The sequence below is a fragment of the Heptranchias perlo genome, chromosome 21 (assembly GCF_035084215.1).
Source record: "Heptranchias perlo isolate sHepPer1 chromosome 21, sHepPer1.hap1, whole genome shotgun sequence".
Classification (NCBI taxonomy): domain Eukaryota; kingdom Metazoa; phylum Chordata; class Chondrichthyes; order Hexanchiformes; family Hexanchidae; genus Heptranchias; species Heptranchias perlo.
The window spans coordinates 18,416,257-18,438,759 of NC_090345.1; the positions used below are offsets into that span (position 1 = coordinate 18,416,257).

At 39.6% G+C, this 22,503-nt stretch overlaps 1 protein-coding gene across 10 annotated transcripts in view; it reads left to right on the forward strand.

Moving 5' to 3' along the window:
• ablim1b (actin binding LIM protein 1b) overlaps positions 1-22,503 on the forward strand; it is a 350,583-nt gene that overhangs the window by 321,574 nt on the left and 6,506 nt on the right. For 8 of the 10 annotated variants that reach the window (XM_068002162.1, XM_068002165.1, XM_068002161.1 and 5 more), the window contains 5 exons: positions 2,081-2,218; positions 5,386-5,474; positions 6,602-6,731; positions 10,169-10,233; positions 15,037-15,222. In XM_068002162.1, coding sequence (XP_067858263.1) covers positions 2,081-2,218; positions 5,386-5,474; positions 6,602-6,731; positions 10,169-10,233; positions 15,037-15,207 — 593 coding nt within the window. In that variant the 3' untranslated portion in view covers positions 15,208-15,222. Of the gene's footprint in view, positions 1-2,080; positions 2,219-5,385; positions 5,475-6,601; positions 6,732-10,168; positions 10,234-15,036; positions 15,223-18,320; positions 18,329-19,682; positions 19,758-22,005; positions 22,087-22,503 lie in introns of those variants that run through there. The other 2 variants (XM_068002170.1, XM_068002167.1) reach the window with 2 other exon arrangements.

The window sequence follows — 22,503 nt, forward strand, 5'->3', positions numbered from 1 at the left end:
CACTTACACTCGGACATCTATTTATGAAAGCTTCATTAGTTCAGATACAGGAAAACACTTTCACCTCCTACTAAGTTTGCAATGAGAAGTTTTTTTCATTATTATCATGGACTAAATCAAATAAAAATAGTTGCTCTAAACAATACCAGGTGTGCTCCAAGCACATAGTAACATAGCATGAATGTAACACCTCACGGTTAGATTGAACACAGGAGCCTTTCAGCTATCACATGTGATCAAAAGAACTTCTCATTAATCACTGAGCTACGCTTTTGGTTAGTTCTGAAATTGACTGACAGGACTTTTTTTAAATTTTGGAAACCAAGGCCCATAATATGGGACATGACTAAAGCTGAAAAAAGAAAAAGAGACAAAGTAAATCGGCAAGTAGTGATTGGGGATGTGAAGCCTGAAGGTTGTAAGTGGAAGGAAATAGTAAGAGCGGTATGGAGTTCCACAGTTTTGAGGTTCTGGGAAAGATTGAGTTAGAGTTGGGAACTCCAACGAGTGTTGATTTCAATAAAGTGCTGATATAGGGAACAACCCCTGAGTTATTGGAAAAGAGTCAGGTAATAAGCCACCAACTACAACACAGGCAGAGCAATTTAAGAGGAAACTAAAGGGTAAATTCACCAATGCTCTATCTGCAGGGAATTGCACTCAGAGAATGGTCAGCGAAGCAACACTACAGCCCTGTCTTCAACCCACAAGTGTGATTCCCTGCTGGGGGTTTGGGGTGGAGAATTTAACATTAGGTAGCCATAAACCTACCTTTGGTGTGAGGGCAAATAGCAGTAACTTGTTTAGAGTGGCATTGTGCCAGATCTTGTCATAGATTTTGGAAGAGGTCCAAAGCAAGGACAGATAGTTCACCAAATTGTTCAAGTACAGAATTTCAGAGGCACGTACCAGGCAACAAGATCACCAGTAGAATAGCCATGTCATAAACCATATTGATATTTATTGATTAGGCCAGAATTTTCAAGCTGCTGGGTAATTTGGCAATTTACAACAGTTTCCATTATCTCAGAAAGAACTGTTGCAAGTACAATAGGGTGGTAGTAAGAAAGTTAAGGAGGACCATCTTTCTTAGTAATAGGTGAACATAAGCAAATTTTCATGGATAAGGAAGTGAACCAGGAGAGGATAGGGTAAATGCAGAGGCACAGATCTAGAGAACATAGGGAGGGATACCATTAGGATTAGACATGTTAGTCGAGTCCAGTGTGTAGGAATAAGATGACGTCAGTCAAATGGATGAATAGAATAGCACAATGGAGTGGACATAATGAGATTTAAGGAACGTCTTTTAAGAGGTGGTTCATTGCTTTTTGTTAGAGTAAACAAGTACTTCTCATTTACATTAACGGGTAAACTCATTTATCCTGCACTCCCCATGGGGAACCATGATCAAAGGAACTGCAGATTGGAGATAGGGCTGCAACACCGTATCAATGCTTTTCCAATCTGCACTCCCTTCGAATGCATCTCTTCACTGGGAGTCTGGGGGATTTCTCTTAAATGAAAAATGCCTTCACAGCAGCCAACATCTTAAAGTAATCATTATTTTGCATTTTGTAAACAATTTCTATGTCAACTGAAATTTAAAAAAAAATTCTACACTGTACAAAATTAATGGCTATGTTAAATTAAATTAAGACAGAGTATTTAAATCACATGTGCTAACTACAGTGAATATTATGGCGTGCAGAGAGCAGAATTAGGAATTACTTCTAAATCTAATATATAAGCCACACATTATTCGCTGAATAGCAGGTCCTACAATATGAGGTCTCGTAAATTTTACCTTAAATGTGCTGCAGTTCTTTCCATAATGGCTTATCATATTTTCTATTACAACTAACCAATTATAAAATATTTAATACGATGATTTAGTCGCAAAACAGAATATGGAAACTTTATGCCAAATGAATATGATTTTTATCTGTGATGAAGAAATTTCACTAACGCTACACTGATTAGAGGAAGGTGCTGAAAGCCTACATCAGGCTGGTAGGAAACCCCCAGTCTATTTCAGACACAGTAACACGTGCTGAGTTCCCACTGGTTGCTACTCTAGATGCAGCTGCAATGGCAGCACAACTCAAGAGAGGCGAGGAAATCATCAAGTCATCCAAGTTCCCAGCTGCCCAGGCTCCAGATCCCGATCAAACTTCTGAGGTGGAGACTGACTACTGGCCAGGTCCGGGTACCATAGGTATGATTAAAAAGCCTGGCAAATGGGCTTTGCAGTTGATTAATTTTTAAAAAAACTTTCTGTTTTCTCAGGTCAAAGATAATAATGTAAGTTTGTCAGGATAACCTTGCCAAAACTAAAATCTTACGGGTGACTCCAGCATTTTAAAATTTCTGATTTTTTTTTGATAATGCTAATAATTCTAAAAAGATATACTCCAAACAAAAAAATAATAAAATCTCAATTCACATGACTTAGCAAACAGGGTTTCTGTTATGACCAGCATTTTCATTGATACGTTGTCATATGTCATGAAGTCATATTGTGCAAATAGAAGGTGAAGATTACAGTGCAGTACCATTTAAATTCTTATTTAACTGGCTTTCATTGGAACTGACTAATTGAAGTAGGTGTCGATCACAAGAAATAGCCAGTTTGTTCTTAACGGAAAGTGCCACTCCTAATTATCCTGGAGGCTGAATTAGACAGTGGCAGCCCTTCCCTCATTTGTCACTCCATTTAGTGACCAGCAACCTTGGAACTCAAACTGCTTTCTCGAGATGGGAGTCAACATTTCAACTGTTATGGTTGTCTAATTTATCGTTTAGCTGGACCCAATACACCTTGTATGCTAAATGCGTACAAGCAGTGCTATTAATCAAAAATGATACAATTGCATTGGCCAGGTACTATTGTGGTTAAGCTGATCACTTCACAGTGACAAATGTAAGATCTAACAACCACATCTGAAATCAATTCCCGCAGAGCAACTAGGTGAGATATTTTGTTGGAATGGACCAGCTCAAGGAGTAAAACTCATTTTCTTGTAAATCCAGGAGGTGAAGGTCATTTGGAGGGTAGCTTTTGACTGTGAGTTGAAAGCTTTGGTGCAGGCCCAGGTGACGCAGAAGCACTGGCACACAGTGTTCAGCAATTCATTGTAAGCCTCCTGAGATCAGTGAGCACCGCAGGATGCAATGTTTGCTGTCAACCCCTCCTTTAAACTCTTGACTTAAAGGGACATTCTGTTCATAAAGCAAGTGTGACAGATCTTTTTTTCATTTATTTACAAACGATGCAATAATATAATTCATATTGGAACGCATCATTTGCATCTAATGTCATTATGTTGAAAATGATGTGAGATTCTTCTGACTTATCTGTCTTTGCATTTATGAAAAAATAAGATTTATCAAACAGTGTTTCTTTCCTATACAATGTCCCTTTAATTACATTAGTTTCAGGGCCAGCTTTCCTTCCTCCCTCTAATGTCCTTTTAGTGTTTCTCCTTACTAGGTGAACATTTGTTTCAACCCGCATCAGGAATGCTGTCACAAACAGATCGTCCTAAAATTAGAAGCATCTCAGGTTTCTCATTAACATTGTAAAAGATTTCAATTATCTAGGCTTTGCAAGTATTTAGGTGGTCTGCACTGTGGATTGATTTAAAGGTTTTTTAATACTGGAACATAAATCAATTAATGTCTGTAAAATTGATCTTCCAGATAGTGCACTGTCCCCAGTGATTTTTTTTCACAAGTCTCCAGCAATCTGGTTTACTGTTTCCGTGCATCACCATCATTGTGAGTCTGTCTGGTACCAGTAAATTGACCTAATATGATGTTTCATTTGTAAATGCACTTTAGTTTTTCTTTTTTTTTAAGTAAGGGTTTAACAGTTATCCCCAATTTCCTACAAACCACTGATTTCCTTCATAATATATAACAGCAGTATCTTTCCAGTCTGATTAACTATAAAAGTCATGTTTTATAGTGGCCCAAACTCTTTACTCAGTCTTTAGTACAGACTAAAACAATTCTACTGGAGATTTTAGCTCAGATTTTTGAAGCAGAACTATGGTAGGAAAAGGGAAGATTTCTGCTACCAAGCCATTCTCCAAATTCTTGAATTGTTTCAGATGTGTTCTGTAACTTTGGAACAAAAACATTTTGTTTTTTGCTATTTTTTCCATCTTCATGAACAAACCGTTTGCTCAATGGACACCCAGCATTGCTACTCACTGCTCTTTACACACCTGAGAATATTGTATTTGATTCATCCTGACAAAATTGGCATCAAACCTGTGCAGCAGCTAAAATACAGTAATTCAGCACGGTGAGAAGCATTTTGGTGAGTCAATTGCAAATTCATCACAAATCACTTGGCCAGTGTTTTAACTGCACATGCCACTAAATAGCATGTTGAGTTTTTTTTTGGTGGGGGTTATGAATTCCTGGTGATTTTTGCACCTAACTTTGAAGCCCTGAAGAAATCAGGAAAACGCAAGATGTTTCCAGGTATGTTTGTTTTGGTTTAGTGTATTTTGGATCACAAAGGGTGTTTGTTCCTTAAATTAGGGTCACAGTGTGGGGGATCCTCATATGCCATTTATGCTTGAAAATGGGCGGTAGGCAAACAAAAATTTTATAAACACAATTGTGCCCATTGGCCACCCAAGATGAGCATTAATGGGTGGCCAGCGGTCTCACCTGGATCAGACAGAAGCCTTATTTAAATTGTGGTACTCTGTCCATAGTAGGACCTTGATACAATTTTCATGGACTAATGGATGGGGTATGCCCGCACGGGTCCTGCCCATTGATCCTCCAGAATAGAGCGGCCTAACCAGCGGTCCTCAAAGGGACCACTGCAGGCCGCTCCAAAAATGGGCCATGTTTTTCTTTCTCTTTTATTCATGTGGGGCCAGATGGAATACTCCTGCTCCTTCAGGCCCCACAACAATACTCCGGCCTGCTGCCAGGCCCTGTGTTCCCCTTGCCCTCCCCGACTAGTGAGCTGCCTCAGAGCGGCCGTTTAGCATATGGCTCACCAGCTGCATGCTAATGAGATCCAACCACCAAGAAGGTCGGGCCTCTCACGGGTGCGATTGGGCAGGCAGCACGATTGGATGGCGCAATCACAATGCTGGCCACCTGCCAGATTAGCGCACCAGACAAAAATCGCCCCTTGTATATCATTTTTGGGGAGAAAAAGTTATTAAAATCCCATGATCTAGTTCCTCCTCCAGTCTGGTCAAATAGTCCTCTGGGAGCTTCTTCTCAGTTATGGCTAAGCCATCAAGATGATTGTGGACTTCATCCCTCTTTGGTTAACAACCTATACAAAGCCTGCACTCATGTCAATATATATTATCACAATCCTCTGAAGTTGTATTTTGTGACTACCAGGAACAGACAAGCGGAGAGGGAGTGAACGAGAAGAAGAGAATGAGGAAAAACTCAGACGTAGACAACTCCAGGAGGAACAGCTCAGCAAAGTATGACTGATATGATATCTAGAGTTGTTAGAGTGTATTTATCATTCATAACATTGATGAGGTTAAAGAAACAAGCAAATGACAATCTATAACAGCCACTCTACTGTTTCGTGACTAGTGCAGCATCAATAATTAGTGTGTGCGTGCGGGCTTGCATGCATTGTGTGTTTTTGTGTGTCTTGTCCATTGGTATTAGGCTGATGTAAAGAGGAGGCTGAGGCAATTCTGTCTGACTTTCAGCCTACCTTCAATTTATCAGATAGTGCACATTAAACCTATTATTTCTGTTCAAGAACACCTTTCAGATTTGTATGTATTATTTTCTTTAAACAATCTGCTGTCAGTACCATTTCCCCCTTCCTGTGGCTCAATTTATATTTTTTGCAACATCTTTGTGACGTCATCAATATATCTTTAATGAAAATTTACTAGTAAACCTCAGAATATCCCAAGGAGCTTTACAGTCCCGTCTTCCCTCTCAGGTGGATGTGAAAGATCCCACGGCATTGTTCAAAGAAGAACAGGGGTGTTCTCCAGCTGACCTGGCCAACATTTATCCCTCAACCAACACCTAAAACAGATGATCTGGTCATTTATTTCATTGCAGTTTGTTGGGAGCTTGCTGTGCATAAATTGGCTGCCGTGTTTCCAACATTACAACAACATTTCAAAAATACTTCATTGGCTGTAAAGCGCTTTGGGATATCCTGAGGTTGTGAAAGGCACTTTATGAATGCAAGTTTTTCTTTTTTTTCCTTTCCTTTAAGGATTCCCCCAACACAATTGAGAATCTAACAATTCATGCCACTCCACACAGGCTGCTACCAACCAAAATTGCTAACGTTCTCCTTCAGTATTCCTTGGGTTAATGGAAAGGAAATGAATTCTTACTCAAAATAGAATTGTTTGTCTTGTATTCCTGCCCACAACATACCACTGCTCATGTTTGTACTCTGTTAAAACAATTCAAAGTAAATTATTTTCAAAAAGGGACATGGTCCAGAGGGAACATCAAACAGTTTTTAGCAAAACTCAGCACAATAACGCCTACTCACTGATGCTGCATTAGTTGCTGTTCAGAAATATTGGTTTATTTATTTCTGTAATTATCTATTGTAATTGTATAGATCCAGTCAGGCCTTGGGAAGCTGATCCTGAAGGAAGAGCTGGAAAAGGAGAAGCAAGCCCGCTTAGCCTCTCACACTCTCTCTGCCGACCCTCAGTTCAGACATCGTCATGATTCAGCAGGGATTGCATGTAAGAATATAAATCTTTCATTAAATGTATGAGATTCAATAATAACTTTCAAAAAGAAATTGGATATATACCTGAAAAGGAAAAATTTGCAGGGCTCTGGGGAAAGGGCAGGGGAGTGGGACTAATTGGATAGCTCTTTCAGAGAGCCGGCACAGCCACGATGGGCCAAATGGCCTCCTTTTGTGCTGTTTGATTCTATAATTCTATGAATGGCTTCTTTATCAATTCTTAATTCTTTGATATGGGCCTCTGCACAGCTGGACTGTTTTAGTGCTACCTACTGCCGTGCTTCACTATATTACAAAGTTGACTTTTTATATACTTTATATTGCGATGTTTTATGCAGTTCCATGCAATTTGGCCTGTGTAAAACACTTTCTGATCAATATATGTACTGGAATATTTTTAATTAGATATCATTCAATGCAATAGAAGGAAGTGGATGTTTGGAATCTTTTGATTGGTTGCATAGATATTATTAGAAGTTGATTTAAAAGGGTTGGGCTGGATTTTGCTGTAAATATAATGGTGAGGCTAACAGCAAATCGGAAAGCAACTTCCGCTGACCGCACATGCGCAGCTAAACACGGAAATCTGGAAGTTGCTGTACAAGATGCAACCTCCTCCAAAAGCTGCATGAATACGGCATCTCGCCAGCTGGCTGCCCGTTCAAATGTATTAAACATCGTGAATTTCCTGCACTGCCCTGATGGGTAAGAACTAATCTCGCCAAAAAAAGTTAAGTCAAGTCAAGTCATTTCAACTCTAAGTACCCTTTTAATGGCGTAGTAAGTTTTAATTATTGCCAAACAACCTCTCTAGCACTGAAAATTAACTTTTACAGGTGTGGAGCCTCATTCCTTCAGGTTTTAATTGTTGTTCGACATTTTTTTTAAATTAAATAAATTTTTTAAAACTTTTTCTTTCTGTCTCTTAATTCAATATTTCTTTCCCTCTTTAGTTTGCTTTCTGTACCTGATTTGACTTTGAATTCACTATTCTAACTTACACTTCCTGGTTCTGACTCTGCGCTGTTATTAACAATGCTTCAATCTGATTGGTTAAAGAGATACACAGCTGCTTACCCTGTTCACTTAGGTCCCAGATGCCCTGTAGAGGGCACCGTGCTTTTTGGATCTCTAATTTCCGGGAACATGCCGTGCAAAAGCTCATAGAAAGTCTATGGGCAAGTGAAAGTCTAACGAATGTCGGGTGCCATTCCTTCGCCGCTCACAGCAAAATCTGGCCCAATGTATCAGCCAGTAACTGGATTTTGCAATATTAAAAATGTCCATTTATAATCAGTGAGCCACTGCTGAATAATGTTATCTCCATGTTCAAAACCAAATTCCAGTCTGGATGGGCTTTGTGCTGTTTTCAGTGAGATGTTGATCTATCCCAGACTGTCAGGAGGAGACACCAAGTGAAGGCTAGCCACATTGCACAAGAGGGCACTGAGGCAGAGGAACTCTCAGGAATATTAGTACTAACAGGAACTTTGGGGCCATGTTGTCTGTCCACTCTTTTGACAATAGACTGGTACGTGCGAGAGGGCCTGAAAAAATAGGAAAGAAGACATTATGGACACAGTTACGCTAACCTGTACTTAGCCATGACGTGGCAACTTATTCTTAGTGTCTGCTGGTGTTCAGTGCATAAATTAAAGCTTCCCTAAGGCTTTGTGGACCAGGTTGAGAGTATCTAACATAACAGCAGTCATAAAAAATCTATTATTTTCCCAAATACTAATCTTCTTGTACATGTTGCCTTTTTGAAAACCACTGATAATTAAGAATTTTCTGAGACCGCTGTTGTGGTGGTTAATCCCCAAGTGACTCCGTGCGATCTGGTAAAAGGCTTTTATGAAGCATTACAACCCTGCTGAAGGAAATACAAAGCCTCCAAAGTGTTAAGCCTCTAATTCTAATGAGAAGTCTTTGATTAATAAAGCAGCCACTCTGAATGCTCCAGGGCATGTTTTCTCTGTTCACGGTTTGTTATAATGCAATCACTGAGCACTTTAGTTTATTGCTTTAAGCCTGTAATCCCCGAATATAATTACAAAGAAAATTATCCCCACACTAAAGGAATGGGTGCCGGTGACTTTATTTTTCCAGCCAAAAGGTGATTGTATCTTTTTCTATATAACAATACAATCATAAGTTAGCAGCCCTAACATCAATTCTGCCTTCAGATTCCATGTATTGTACTTTAATGGAAAAAAACAGTAGCAGTATGAGAAAAAGACACTGTGATTAGTAACGAACAGCATTCTTTAATACCTAAGTTTCATGCTTCAGCCTAATCTTCGAAAGATTTCCATTGAATTCCTATCCACCCTCCAAAATAGTTTACTGCTAACATGGGAAATAAGCAGAAATCTTTCAGAGTTGGAACACTGTACCCCAGGAATGGCATCTACTGTTAAGGTAATCAATAAATGATTACTGTTAAGGTGATCAATAAATGTATGAGATCATTTACCTTTGAAGTAAGGAATTTTAATACCCAAGTCAAACCAGCTCAGTAAAAATGTTTTAGAGGACATCTTCATTTGTTCTTTTGTTGGAGTAGGCTTTATTTTGATGATGTTTGCTGCTCTAGGATTCCATGTCCTCTTTTGCATAAACTCAGTTTGCTTTAGCTGCACATAGTCCCACGTTTGACTGACCAACTGCATTTTTATTATAGGAAATCTACAGTGATTACACTGAAAAGATTATTTCGCCAATTTTCCTGACCTCCAATCGCCTTAGTATAAGAAGTTAGGTGGTGCATTGTTTTGCATGCAGCTGACCCGACCTCTACTGAACCCAGCTGTTTTTCCAGGCTCAGCTAAGTTAAATGTAGTGGGCAAGTGCCAGATAGGACTACTGCTTTGGATTGGGTGCTTGCTTCAACCTGAGGTGGAAAACTGTGCGCTGAGCCGGGCCAAGCCCAGGTGCCGACTGATTCTGACAGCAGCAAAATCATCTCCATCCACACAATGCATCTTACTGCACCAAATAATTTGTAAAAGTATTACTTATCCAAGTTAAATGGAAGTTTATGGATAACTCTTTACAAATCATTCAATCTGAAGGCATAACCCCATAACTCCAACTACCTTCTGAATGCTATTATGATTCCTACATGAAACTTTGGGGAATAAGCTTTAAATAGGCTTGACTATGAATACTAAGCATTCATTTCTGAGACAATTCAACATCGGTCTCTATGTGCATCCATATATAATATAAAGCATGTGCCATCACATTACTGCTATTACTGATAGCATTATTTAATTTTAAAATATATCCATTAATTTCCTTTACTTGGAAATTGGAATGCTGCCCTAGAGTTATTAATGTAGAGAATTAGCTTAAATGTATTATTTTTGTTATTTCCCTGTTTACTTTTTGAGGTTCTAATGTAGATTTTACCTTTCTCCCCTACAGCCCTGCATGCCTCTGCCTCCAAAACTTCCTCCCTCCCTGGTTACGGAAGAAATGGGCTACATAGGGTAAGACAAGACCAGCATACACCACACTCTGTCTAAATGGCAAGGCAGAAATGATATCAACTGGTATTCTTTGTTTCTGACTAATCCATTTCCTTTACTTTTAAACTTGAAACCCCTGACTCTGGAGTTTCAGCTTGGAATAATTAACATCATGTCTGTAGAGATTTTAATTTGTAACTACATGGCTACTAAAGGATGGATTGTTATATTGAATTTTAGAAAAATTAAGTTTATAGTATTTCATATACACATACTACTACTGCTCATGAAACAAAGTTATTAGAGTGTTGAAAAGAATATCACTGCCATATCACAACTACTCCACATGTAAATGACATCGTGCATTTGCTGTATTGGACCAATATATGTTATTAGAGTGACCTACTCAATTTATAGATTTCGGATTGACGGGAATGCTATAATTTTGAAGCTTATGCATTTGAGTCTATGCCTTGCTTTTGATAGAAGTCTTGGGTAGTGAAACGTCAACTTTTATACTAATTTATTGTTAAGAAATCAGAGGAAAGAAGAATTAATGGTGTAATTAGTTAGCACACTGTCCTGTCACCTCTGGGACATGGGTTTGAATGCAGCAAAGACCAATAGGATGGAAAACATCTCGCTGTGAGGGTAATGTGGGAAATGATTTGGGGCAGTCCCAACATATCAAACTGTCCCTAATTTGGTGTTAATTGGTAGTCTCACTCAGAAGGGCCACAATGATGGTTGAATTAAGAAGTGGAAAAATTTCTCTGGTGCGCTCGGGAGGGTCTTATGGGTTTTGGGCTAAGGCAGATTTTCGGGGAAAAGTAAAGGCAGCTTTACTTTGCAGCTGTCTGTGCTGCAACTGATCTGGGAATGTTGGATACTGGAGGGAAGCATGCCTGAAATATGAATTTTTTTTTTCTCAAGTGCTAGTATTCCTCACTTTTATGAGCACATAAAATTCACCAAAATTGTATGAAAAACTAAAGAAGACCTAAGTTGAATTCCTGAAACAAGTGCACCCAAATGACCAGTTTGGGGTTGGCCCTGTCCCCATTATAGTCGCTAGGCTCACATCACTGTCTGCTTTTCATCAACAACAAGGAAATGAAGCCTACCTTCAACAGTACAGTACTCCAGTCACAGCTTTGTACATTTTTGAAAAATCCTACTTGTCCCTTGGATCAATGCACTACTGCAATTTGCCATAGTTGGTAAAATAGTGTCACAGTGCATAAAGAAATGAAATATTAAACTGGCTCTTCAACGCAAATAAAAAAAATTAACCCCACAGTGTTGTTATCTTCAAGATATGGAGATGCCGGTGATGGACTGGGGTTGACAATTGTAAACAATTTTACAACACCAAGTTATAGTCCAGCAATTTTATTTTAAATTCACAAGCTTTCGGAGGCTTCCTCCTTCCTCAGGTGAACGTTGTTGGAAATGAAATCCTCGAAATGAAATCGCATTTATAAATCACAGAACAATGCTTGGTGATTACAGACAGTTTTTTCAACTGCCCGTTGCCAAGGCAATCAGTGTGCAGACAGACAGGTGTTACCTGCAAGGTCTCCGAATATACAAATCACCAAAAAAAAAGAGATAGAGAGGTAGAAACATAGAAAAGACAGCAACTGACCCGTTATATTAAAAACAGATAACATTTGTTCGCTGTGGGGGTAACGTGTAGCGTGACATGAACCCAAGATCCCGGTTAAGGCTGTCCTCATGGGTGCGGAACTTGGCTATCAATTTCTGCTCGATGATTTTGCGTTGTCGTGTGTCTCGAAGGCCGCCTTGGAGTACGTTTACCCGAAGGTCGGTGGTTGAATGTCCTTGACTGCTGAAGTGTTCCCCGACTGGGAGGGAACCCTCCTGTTTGGTGATTGTTGCGCGGTGTCCGTTCATCCGTTGTCGCAGCGTCTGCATGGTCTCGCCAATGTACCATGCTCTGGGGCATCCATGTCTCGCCAATGTACCATGCCCCAGAGCATGGTACATTGGCGAGACCATGCAGACGCTGCGACAACGGATGAACGGACACCGCGCAACAATCACCAAACAGGAGGGTTCCCTCCCAGTTGGGGAACACTTCAGCAGTCAAGGACATTCAGCCACCGACCTTCGGGTAAACGTACTCCAAGGCGGCCTTCGAGACACACGACAACGCAAAATCGTCGAGCAGAAATTGATAGCCAAGTTCCGCACCCATGAGGATGGCCTCAACCGGGATCTTGGGTTCATGTCACGCTACACGTTACCCCACCAGCGAACAAATGTTATCTGTTTTTAATATAACGGGTCAGTTGCTGTCTTTTCTATGTTTCTACCTCTCTATCTCTGTTTTTTTTTGGTGATTTGTATATTCGGAGACCTTGCAGGTAACACCTGTCTGTCTGCACACTGATTGCCTTGGCAACGGGCAGCTGAAAAAACTGTCTGTAATCACCAAGCATTGTTCTTTGATTTATAAATGCGATTTCATTTCGAGGATTTCATTTCCAACAATGTTCACCTGAGGAAGGAGGAAGCCTCCGAAAGCTTGTGAATTTAAAATAAAATTGCTGGACTATAACTTGGTGTTGTAAAATTGTTTACAATTGTTATCTTCAAAATAGCAAGTTCCTTAATAAAGTACCATCACATGGCAAACTTGGTGGAGGTAGTGTTGACAAACTAGTTTGATACTCCTCTTCTAAATTTTCAGTCTCAGCAAGAAATGTGCTGCGGGTCAGGAAGGTTTATGTCGAGTCTCCAACAAGCTGCAGTTGTGTGTCTCCTGGCGACTGACTATAAGAAGCATTGCCAGGGGCTTGTGAGCTGTCCTGCCCTTAGTGCCGCAGGGATTCACACGTACCACTCCTGCTTTCAGATAGTTAAGGAATGACAATTGTTTATAGTACGTTAAAAGTGGACAGAGGGATATCCCTCCTTTTCAAGCAAAGAGCTTCAGTGTTGAAGGGAAATGAGCAAGAAAGAACTGCTCTGCTTCTGATGGAAAATAACGAGTTAGAGGGATGAACAGATGAGTTTGATGGGATGCTTCCCATTTAAATACCAATCGAATGTTAATTATTTAATTGACCCCGTGAAATAAATTACCTATAATAAGAAAACCCATGAAATGAGCACTTTCAAGTTACAGTGTCATAACGAGTAAACCTCAAGACTATGAAATATAATTAAAAGATTAAGCGGATTACTGAAAACATTACAGTTAATGTATTGACGTCACATCATGCATGAACAATGATTGCAGTGCCTTATTCTTGGGTAGAGTGTAAAATGTTTGTACATGTATTGTAATCGAAGGCCAGAGCCCCGATTTTAACCTAATGTGCCAGGCGTGAATGGGACACGTTCGGTTCAGACGCCCTATTTACACCCCATCCGATTTTCAGCTTTGTTGCAGTCAATGGAGTATAAAATTGGGCAGGGTGTAAATTGGGCTTCTTTCCCAAACGAGCCCTATTCCCGCCGGGCTCATTAGGTTAAAATTGTGGCTTGAAATTTTAAAACCCAGACTAAAAATAAAAATATTGAGATGTGTTTGAATTTTGAATTCAAGTAATTTAGAGCTAACTGAGGAGTTCTACCTTTGAATAAATATAGTAACAATTTACTTTCATTTGACTACAATAGCCTGAAATATTTCTACGTCAATGGGAAATTATTCTTCTAAATTGTAAATTAGTAAACAGACAATGGTATTACAGCATGTGGTATGCTATAGTTTCATAAGCTATTTAAGCTAAATTGAATGATCAAGATATGACACACTGTATTCATGCATGTGGGTGATGCTGGTAAGAATGCACTGGACATATGTCTAATTCAGTGTTGTCCAATAGAAATCGTTGACTAGCCACAGGTGTGGCTACAGTGACACTATTTTAGCCACGTGCACTAACTCTAGTAGAAAATGCCTTATACACAATACAGGTAAATGTACTTTAAGTGTATATTTACTTAACAAAAATCTACCACCATTCAGTACGAAACTTTGCAGTCTTTCTCTTTCACCAAAGTTTGGAATACTGGCATGAATTGATCAGACACAACACATTTTAGTGCAGCTTTTAGGTTTTTGTCCAGCAGTTGCGAGCGGGACTTTGACTTCAGTGATTGCCAAGAATGTCGACATGCACAACGAGACGCGCCAGACCTGCCCCGGCTCTCCATCCAGAATGTGGTTGGATGCTGCCTGCCCTTTGCCATCACATGCCCTGTTGGAGATGCTCATTATTGGTTGGGCTTGTTTCCTTCTGCTGGCCTGTAGTGGTTATTCCGATTTGGCGAACTGACCTTAGCTCCCCTGCCCATACAATGTTGCTGGTGTTTCCATAGTACTGAGGTCCGGTGGTTTCACCAGTGTTGTACACCATTTTAGCAAATAACCAATAATCAATAACCAAGGAAATAAAGCACACACAATGATAAAAAAATGCTCGCACATTCTGCTTTTCCTCTTACCATTTTACTAAAAAAATACACAAAAAGGTTAATGTACATGTTCAAATGCCGTGCGAATGAGTATTGAGATCAGATGCCCAACAATGGTGTTTATTACCATTGTTTATTTACTAATCAAAAATGCAATTAGCCAAATGTAGCTAGTGGCTAAAGTATTGAACAACACTGATCTAACGCACTAGTTCTACATTATTTATGTATACATCTGTGGCTGAGCATGGTGATATAGTAATAAATCTATAATAACTGGTAGAGTACAATTATTTGTTAAGAAATCTGTAAACTGAATCATTGACCATAGAACCTTTAAAGATTGACTGCACTTTCCTCTTATTTTGTTAGCCGCAGTCCACAGATTTCACACAGTATGACAGCTACAGTGACATAAGCGAAGGTGTCAGAGGTAGGGATGTCTTTAACCTTGTGTTTCTGTTCATATCTGTCCAATTTATAAACTATGTAAAAATCAGTAGCACTTCTCTCCCAGAAAATGGTTCAAGAGTCAAGGTCTAATTCTGCTCCAGGCATGTGTATAATTTTCATTAAATTACTCTAAATGTACATAAGTTGCCCATAGTAAGTGGATCTACTGCTATTCCTGTACCTAGTCCCTGTAACCCAGTGCTTCTACAGCAAACAAATGCTGCTACTATATCAGATAAATGAGTGCATTTGCTGTATCTTGATTAGCATCAGTTTGGTTTAGTGCCTTTGATGTAGGTTGTAGTGGTATGTGGTAAACTGCCACTTTATAAAGTATTTTAAAGTATAAGATTTTTATTTCCATCAGTTACTTCCCAAGGAACTTATTCTTGTGGACAAAAGTAGTTCATATCAAGCTAGTAATTACAACGTTGTGCACATCCATATCCGATCAAATGTCTGATTTATTTAGCAAGTATAAGAAAGCAACGCCAGCATCAAATCCATCTGACTTGAAAATATATTGGGACTGATAATCCGTGATGCAGCTTTGCTACCGTATGATTACTTGAGTTCCTGAGCCCGCCAGAGTAGCTAGGGTCAGGACAAGATCAAGTTACTTAAATAGTTCCAGCGCACACCTCTGGGCACATTTTGGGTGCTTTGCCAGGGGGAGGAGAGAAGAAAATGCAATGCTTGGATGCTGTGTGGGTGAGCAGTTGGTAGGCCCAGCTTCATTTGACACTGGTCCCTGTTAATCAGCCCCCTTTCTGAGAGGCCCAATTTATACTTAGGATGTTTTCCAGGCCACAAGTCCGGACCTCACTTCCACAGCTCCTTTGACCTGGACACCAGTATGTTGCTGCTCTGCAGGTTGCTCAGGGTGAACAAAGTGGAGGCAGTGAGATTCCCAATGGGTGACACCATTCAGCCAGCCTTGCCTGCCTCCTCACAAATGTCAGGCCATCATTGTGGAAGATGAAACTTCCGTCTGCCCCTACCCCTATCCCTTCTCCTGGGTACGGGCAAATGGAAGTTAAAGCTGAGCTGGCTAAATATCCAGAGTGGGAATGTGATTGGTGATTATAAGGGTAAGAGACATGATTAAATATTCCATGGGGCGTGATAGTTCCTATGACGTGAGGCTGGGAGGAATGTTACCTGAAGGACAGGAAGCCAGGGTTGAATAATAAAAATTGAGGATGAGTGAATTTTCTTGATCACGTTTGGAATACAGTGAGTTTTTATGCATAACTTTCCCTCGAGGTTCAATAGGTGCGTTAGAATCTATGAAGGTCTGGGGTAGAAGTAGGCTTGGTGGGACTGAATAGTAATTTCCTGTTCCATGCTCTATCCTAAGCAACCGGGTTCCAGATTTTAGCATGTGGCACTCTGTAATTTGTTGCTTAGCAATATCTTACTGCCTTACTTTCTCTCCAACCTTTCAAGGAAGTGCTTAAGTTTGGTGCTGCCCCAGATATCGCAATCAAATTCAGAAGCTTCTTGTTTGGGAATTTATGACCACAAGTCGAACTCCCACCATTCCAGCAGCGTGCTGTGCCTCACAATGTTCTAATGAAAATGTTATTCTATTTTCTGTAACAAATGGATTTCATTAACATTCCTGGTTTTCACATAGATTCTCAATGACTTATAAAATCATGTAGTTTAGGTAGTGATTGCTTCCGGATTTTAATTTATGCCCAACTTACTTTCATACCATTGCACTTTTAAAGTTTGTTGCTTGCAACTTTCAGGAAAAATCTCAAAACATTTAGCATTACATGCCATTTTTTTTCTTGAACCGTGCATCAGAGGCTGTAGCTGTGGTTCCCTGGAATGCCCTGTGAGAGCCTCGGAGTTCCTTTCATTAATACAATTTGGCACTGCCACCTAGCAGCTGGAAGCAGAACAGACAGTGGCTGCTGCTTCGTATTGAAGGGAATTAGAACAACATGATCCTCAGCTAGGCAGACGTAGGAGTGCATCAGCTGGCCTCCATGTCCCTAGACTCAGGGAGGGAAAAAAATCAGTTAGGATTCCTGCCCTTGATCACTATTCAGTAATGATGTGGAGATGCCGGTGATGGACTGGGGTTGACAATTGTAAACAATTACAATTACAACACCGTTCACCTGAGGAAGGAGGAAGCCTCCGAAAGCTTGTGGGATTAAAAATAAAATTGTTGGACTATAACTTGGTGTTGTAAAATTGTTTACAACTATTCAGTAAGTGCATGTTTGTAGATGTTGGATTAAGATCAGATTACGGTTGGCTGTGATAACCCATGCTGGAATAGCCTGCCCGTACTCATTATCTGGACTCACACATCAATATTTGAAATTCGTCTCTTTGAAAATGAGTGTGCAAATGCTTAATCTGTTTGTATGAAATTTCTTTATCTGTTATTTTAATGTGGGTGTTAAACTGTTTATTCTCAATGGGTTAACACCTCCATTAAGCAATGAACTGAGGAATTTCATGTGAATGAACGACCAAGATGTGAGTCAGCACTTTAGAGGTGGGAGGATTGGAGAAAAATGGAGAACATTGAAAAACAATTTTTAAAAATCCAGCATCGCTTAAGGAACTTTAGTTAATAAGCACAAGTTTATTTTAGGAACTAATATAACCTTAAAAATAAACAAACATGCCTAAACCTTACTTTACTGCACTACCAATTGATAACTATTGGGCATTAGGTGTGACTATGATTGATCCAATTTTATTATAGGGACATAAAACTCTGTCTTTTCTACTTCAGAAGAAAATGTTTATCAAAATGATTCCAACATAGGCAGGGGTGACGGCTGAGTGGAGGTGGAGTGCTTATATCTGAACGAGATGGCTGTGGCTCAGAACTGCCTGTGAACTGTATGTGGCACAGAAACCGTTTCAGCCCTTGGTCTGACTGACTGGCAGAGTGCCTGGCAGAAGTGGATGTAGATAAGCTGGCGTGGCTTCCTTATCCCTGCTGCAGCCTGTTGGTTGAGCAGTATTGATAGCGATTGTTGAGGGAACCTCTGTGCACACCACCCATCTTTTTGTAGCTGGAGACAGATATAGCAACAAACAGATCCTTGCTAATAGAACTGTGTCAGTGTAATGTGTCAATTTGAACATTAGAGAAAAAGTAATAACATCTATAAAAGTATGCTCTGATGAACACCAAAGTAATAATTTTCTTTTTTCTTTTTTTTCAGAAACCCTGGTATGTTGGTGTCAGTAGAAACTTCAAAATAAATTGACCACAAAAGGGAAAAGACTAATGTTTTGCATGTCATAATGTTTCTCAATTATAATGTTTTGTGCATCTGAAGAGATGCATAAACTAATGTGCTAAATATGGCTTTAAATGATCTAGATATCAGTCTAGGATGTTTTGTAATGATTCTCAGCATAGTTATTTTGTAATAAATTCAAACATTTTTTAAAATTATGGCCTTTTTAGTTATAAATGAGAGACAGCAATGAATGATATGTACATTTTATATCGAAATATAGGAAGTATGAGCCAACTGTATTATCAAAATATATAACTATTTTGAAATGTTCCAAATTTAATAATAGAACTTCTATTTTAATGTTTTATTGAAGTAAGGACATGCAAATGCATGCAGACTAGGCCCGGATAAGAGTAAAGCTGGAGTCTGTCAGTCTTGTGCTTCTTCCTCAAATTGTCAAACCAAACATACACACTGTCCATTCAGTTTTTTTGGGAGTTTACGCCATAATGTTTTTCATTTTTTTTAAACTTTGCATTTTACCCCATAATTTTACTATATTCAGACTTTTTACTACTCTTAAAAACAAAAACTGTAATAGTAGGCATGCTGCTGCAGTTGAATCCATGTGACATCACACCCTGGTTATTCTCAGTATACAGTATTCAAATGAGGTATGTTTGAATTAGCACTATTATGGTTCAGAAGGGCAGCCTGTTTGATGGGGGAAGGGGGAATCAGGAGAATTAACCTCACCAAATTTGTTGAGTTTATCCAGGCATTTCTGAAAAAATATCATTTTTTGTCCCTAAAAGATATTCATACAATTGAAGTTAATGTTTTCTTTGATGTCAACGTAAAGCACAATAGAGACTTGGGAATAATAACCTAGGGGTTTGGATTGCATCGGAGGGTTCATTTATACTAGAATTGCAGCATCAGTGCAAAACAGCTTCACTTCACAGTGATGCTACAGTTATGCTGTAAATGCAGCCCAAATCCAAAGCAACTTCTATCTTACCTATTATCTGTAATGTAGCAATTTTGGCAGTGCCATTTTAATTAATAAATACAACAAAGTATAAGTTAATCTCTCAACGCTGCACCTATGTGAAAGACTGAAGAATGCATAGAATAATGCCAGGTTAATGATTTTTTTTGTGCTGGTGTAAGAATACTGTGCTATCTATATTTGTTTTGTGATATTTATCTTGTACCAAATGCGTCTCAGTTCCCTGAAGTTCAGTATAAATCTGTATCAATATAGTGACGCATGCATCTTGGACTTATGTAACAGACGTACCACCTTTATCTCTCTCTCTCCCCCTCTATCTCTCACAGCCCACACAGGATGGAACTGTGCAAGGAACAAGGATGGACAGGGGAGTGTCAATGCCTAACATGCTGGAGCCAAAGGCAAGTCTACAGAAATCAGCTTTCACTTAAAGAATGGGCAAATAAGGAAAAAAAAAATTACTAAATATGTTAAGAATAATAAAAGTAAACAGAAAACTCAGAGTTTCCCAAGCTCTTGAACCAACTGCAGATAGGTGTAGAAAAGCAGCTGGGAAAACTTTCCATCCAATTTTCCATTCTTCCTGTGGAGAAAGTGGGTAGCCTCTGCTCAGCACCTCCCATGGTTGTAAAAAGTCGGATGGCTAGGTGGTGAAGGATAGAATAGTAGAGCCTCGTCTTCAGTTGCTTCCAAGCCTTTATTCTCAGATCCCCCTTACACATCGTGCCCCACCCTAGATCAGCTCTCTTATAAATGGATACAAGAGAGTTCCCAATTGATACACACTACCTGAATACAATTAACATTAATTGATATAAATCACATGGATACAGTTAACTTGATATCACAGACACGATCACAAACGTAAAACTGTATTGTTGGTCATGGACATGAATCCACATCCTCCCATTCTGTTGGCACATCAGTGCACCGTGCCACTACGCCACCCTTTCTAGTGGCAAGTTTGCTATATTTGTACATCACTTTTAGAAATAACCATTCGTTTTGCCCTCCCAACTGGAAGGGAATGTGTGGGGGACAAACTGGTCTGCAGGGGGAGAAAATGGAGTAGTAAAATAAAGTTGAAAGCAAACAAATAGGCAAAAAATTGGCAGACTTACATTGATGGCCTGATAGCTTAGTAGTTATTATGCTTATCTCCTATTAGTGTAGATTCTGAGTCAAGCCCCAAATCACACTAATGTGCAATGAATTTTGTCAGCTCTCAGTTGGGCGGCTAGGTAGCCGGGACACTTCATGAACTTTATCTGTTTCCTCCCACCCCCCCCCACTGTTAGCACAATTAATTCCTGGAATTAGCACTCCAATTGGAGTCACCTGGAAACAAGCAGCCTTGACTGTGATCCAAGGGTGAAGGTGAATGGAAAACAAAAGCACCCAACACCAACCTCTTAGATTCCCTACTGTTGTGTCATTCCACCACATTCATTTCAACAAGCCCAGGTGGCTGTCCATGTCTAAGCAATAACACCTGTAGATAAGATCAGGAGCCATTTCCCAATGCTTCCCTCCCTTTTGAGATCGAGAACTATATTTATTCCACATTAAGAACTGGCAAGGCTTGCCCAATAAGAGCAAGTTAGTTTGAATTTTAATCAGGGCTAATGTTTGAATTCATAGCCCTTTGAAGACAGCACTCTACCCCACTGAAACTATTAGGTTAAAAAATTACATCTCTTGCTTTAGTGCAATAGGGAGTCGGATCATCGAACTGACTCCCAAGTTATATCGCCACTTTTGCATTGATGCAAAACAATTCTGACTGCACATTAACCCAGAAGTGGCAGTATACCTTGGGAGTAAGCTTGCCGATCTGACTCCCAAATACAATGGGGAGATAATGAGACCCCCTCCAATATGTAGTCTCACACTGCTTGGAGTTTGTAACAGGTGCAGTATAACTGCAACCCAGTGCAAAGCCACATTTTAAGAGTGTTCAGGGAATTTTACAAAAAGAAATACTTTTCAGTGTTTTTAATATTGGCCCAAAGTGGATGCTTCTCTCCTAACATTATTGATGAGCTGCCTGAGAAGCAGATCTCTTTGCGTACATCCGAACACATATGCACAGAGCTCCTTGTCACCAAATTCAGTGCAAAGTGCGACTGGCAGTATAACTCATGTCTTCTAGCTGAACATTGCATTCTACAGTTATTGATCCGTGACTGTGGTTTAACTTTTCAAACCTTGACTCTTTTAAACATTAATGTTAGGTGGAGCTGGGTGTCCCAAAAAGTTAGCAGATGATGTTTCTTTAAAAACTGTAAGGAGCACAGCATCCTTATAAAAGCGAGCTTGCTTGATTTGAATGCCGTGTAATTCCTAAACTGATTCAGAAGCTTCTTCAGTAGAAAAAATATATTGCCACGTTTTGTTTAAATTCAATGGCTTTTAATTCATTTTACAACTGAATGCATGCATTGTATTTTACTACAGCTCTTTCCAATAAACTGCACTTGCGCTGGTATCTGCATTCATTTGTTATGGCTTGTGATTAGTTAGTATAGTGTCATATCTTATAGATTATAATGATAAGGTCTGAAAAAAATGTTTGTTAAATATAATTGTTGGAGATGAGTAGATCATGTTGAATTTCCCTCACTGATACCATTTTCTTCCACTGCACAGATTTACCCTTATCATGTGCTTTCGGTGACTAACAGGGGGCGCAGCAAATTACCAAGGGATGTAGACAGGACAAGACTGGAGGTGAGGTCACAGTCTTCCCATGAAACAATTGGGAAATAAAGAGTATTATCTGGGACTTGGAAAGAGCATCTGATCCTAGACTAATAAACTCTTCTGGCATATAACGCCTTGCCTTACAAACCCACGACCAACTGGATGAAAAGCAACTTGTGCTACTGGAATCTTTTAAGAAAGAATCTAAGGGTGATACAGTGCGAGGGGTTGGTACAATTTTACATCCTCAGTTCTCCACATGTGAGTTTCATATCAGAGTGAGATACTAAGTGGACACAAGACATTTTTTCCACTAATAAGAAAATCAGGAGGTTATTCATCCACGGAGCCCTTCCGTATACCTCAACTGCTCAATATCACAAAAATAAGTACAGATGAAAGAAGCCACTCAGTCCACCTACCTCATCCTGTCACAGAAACCTA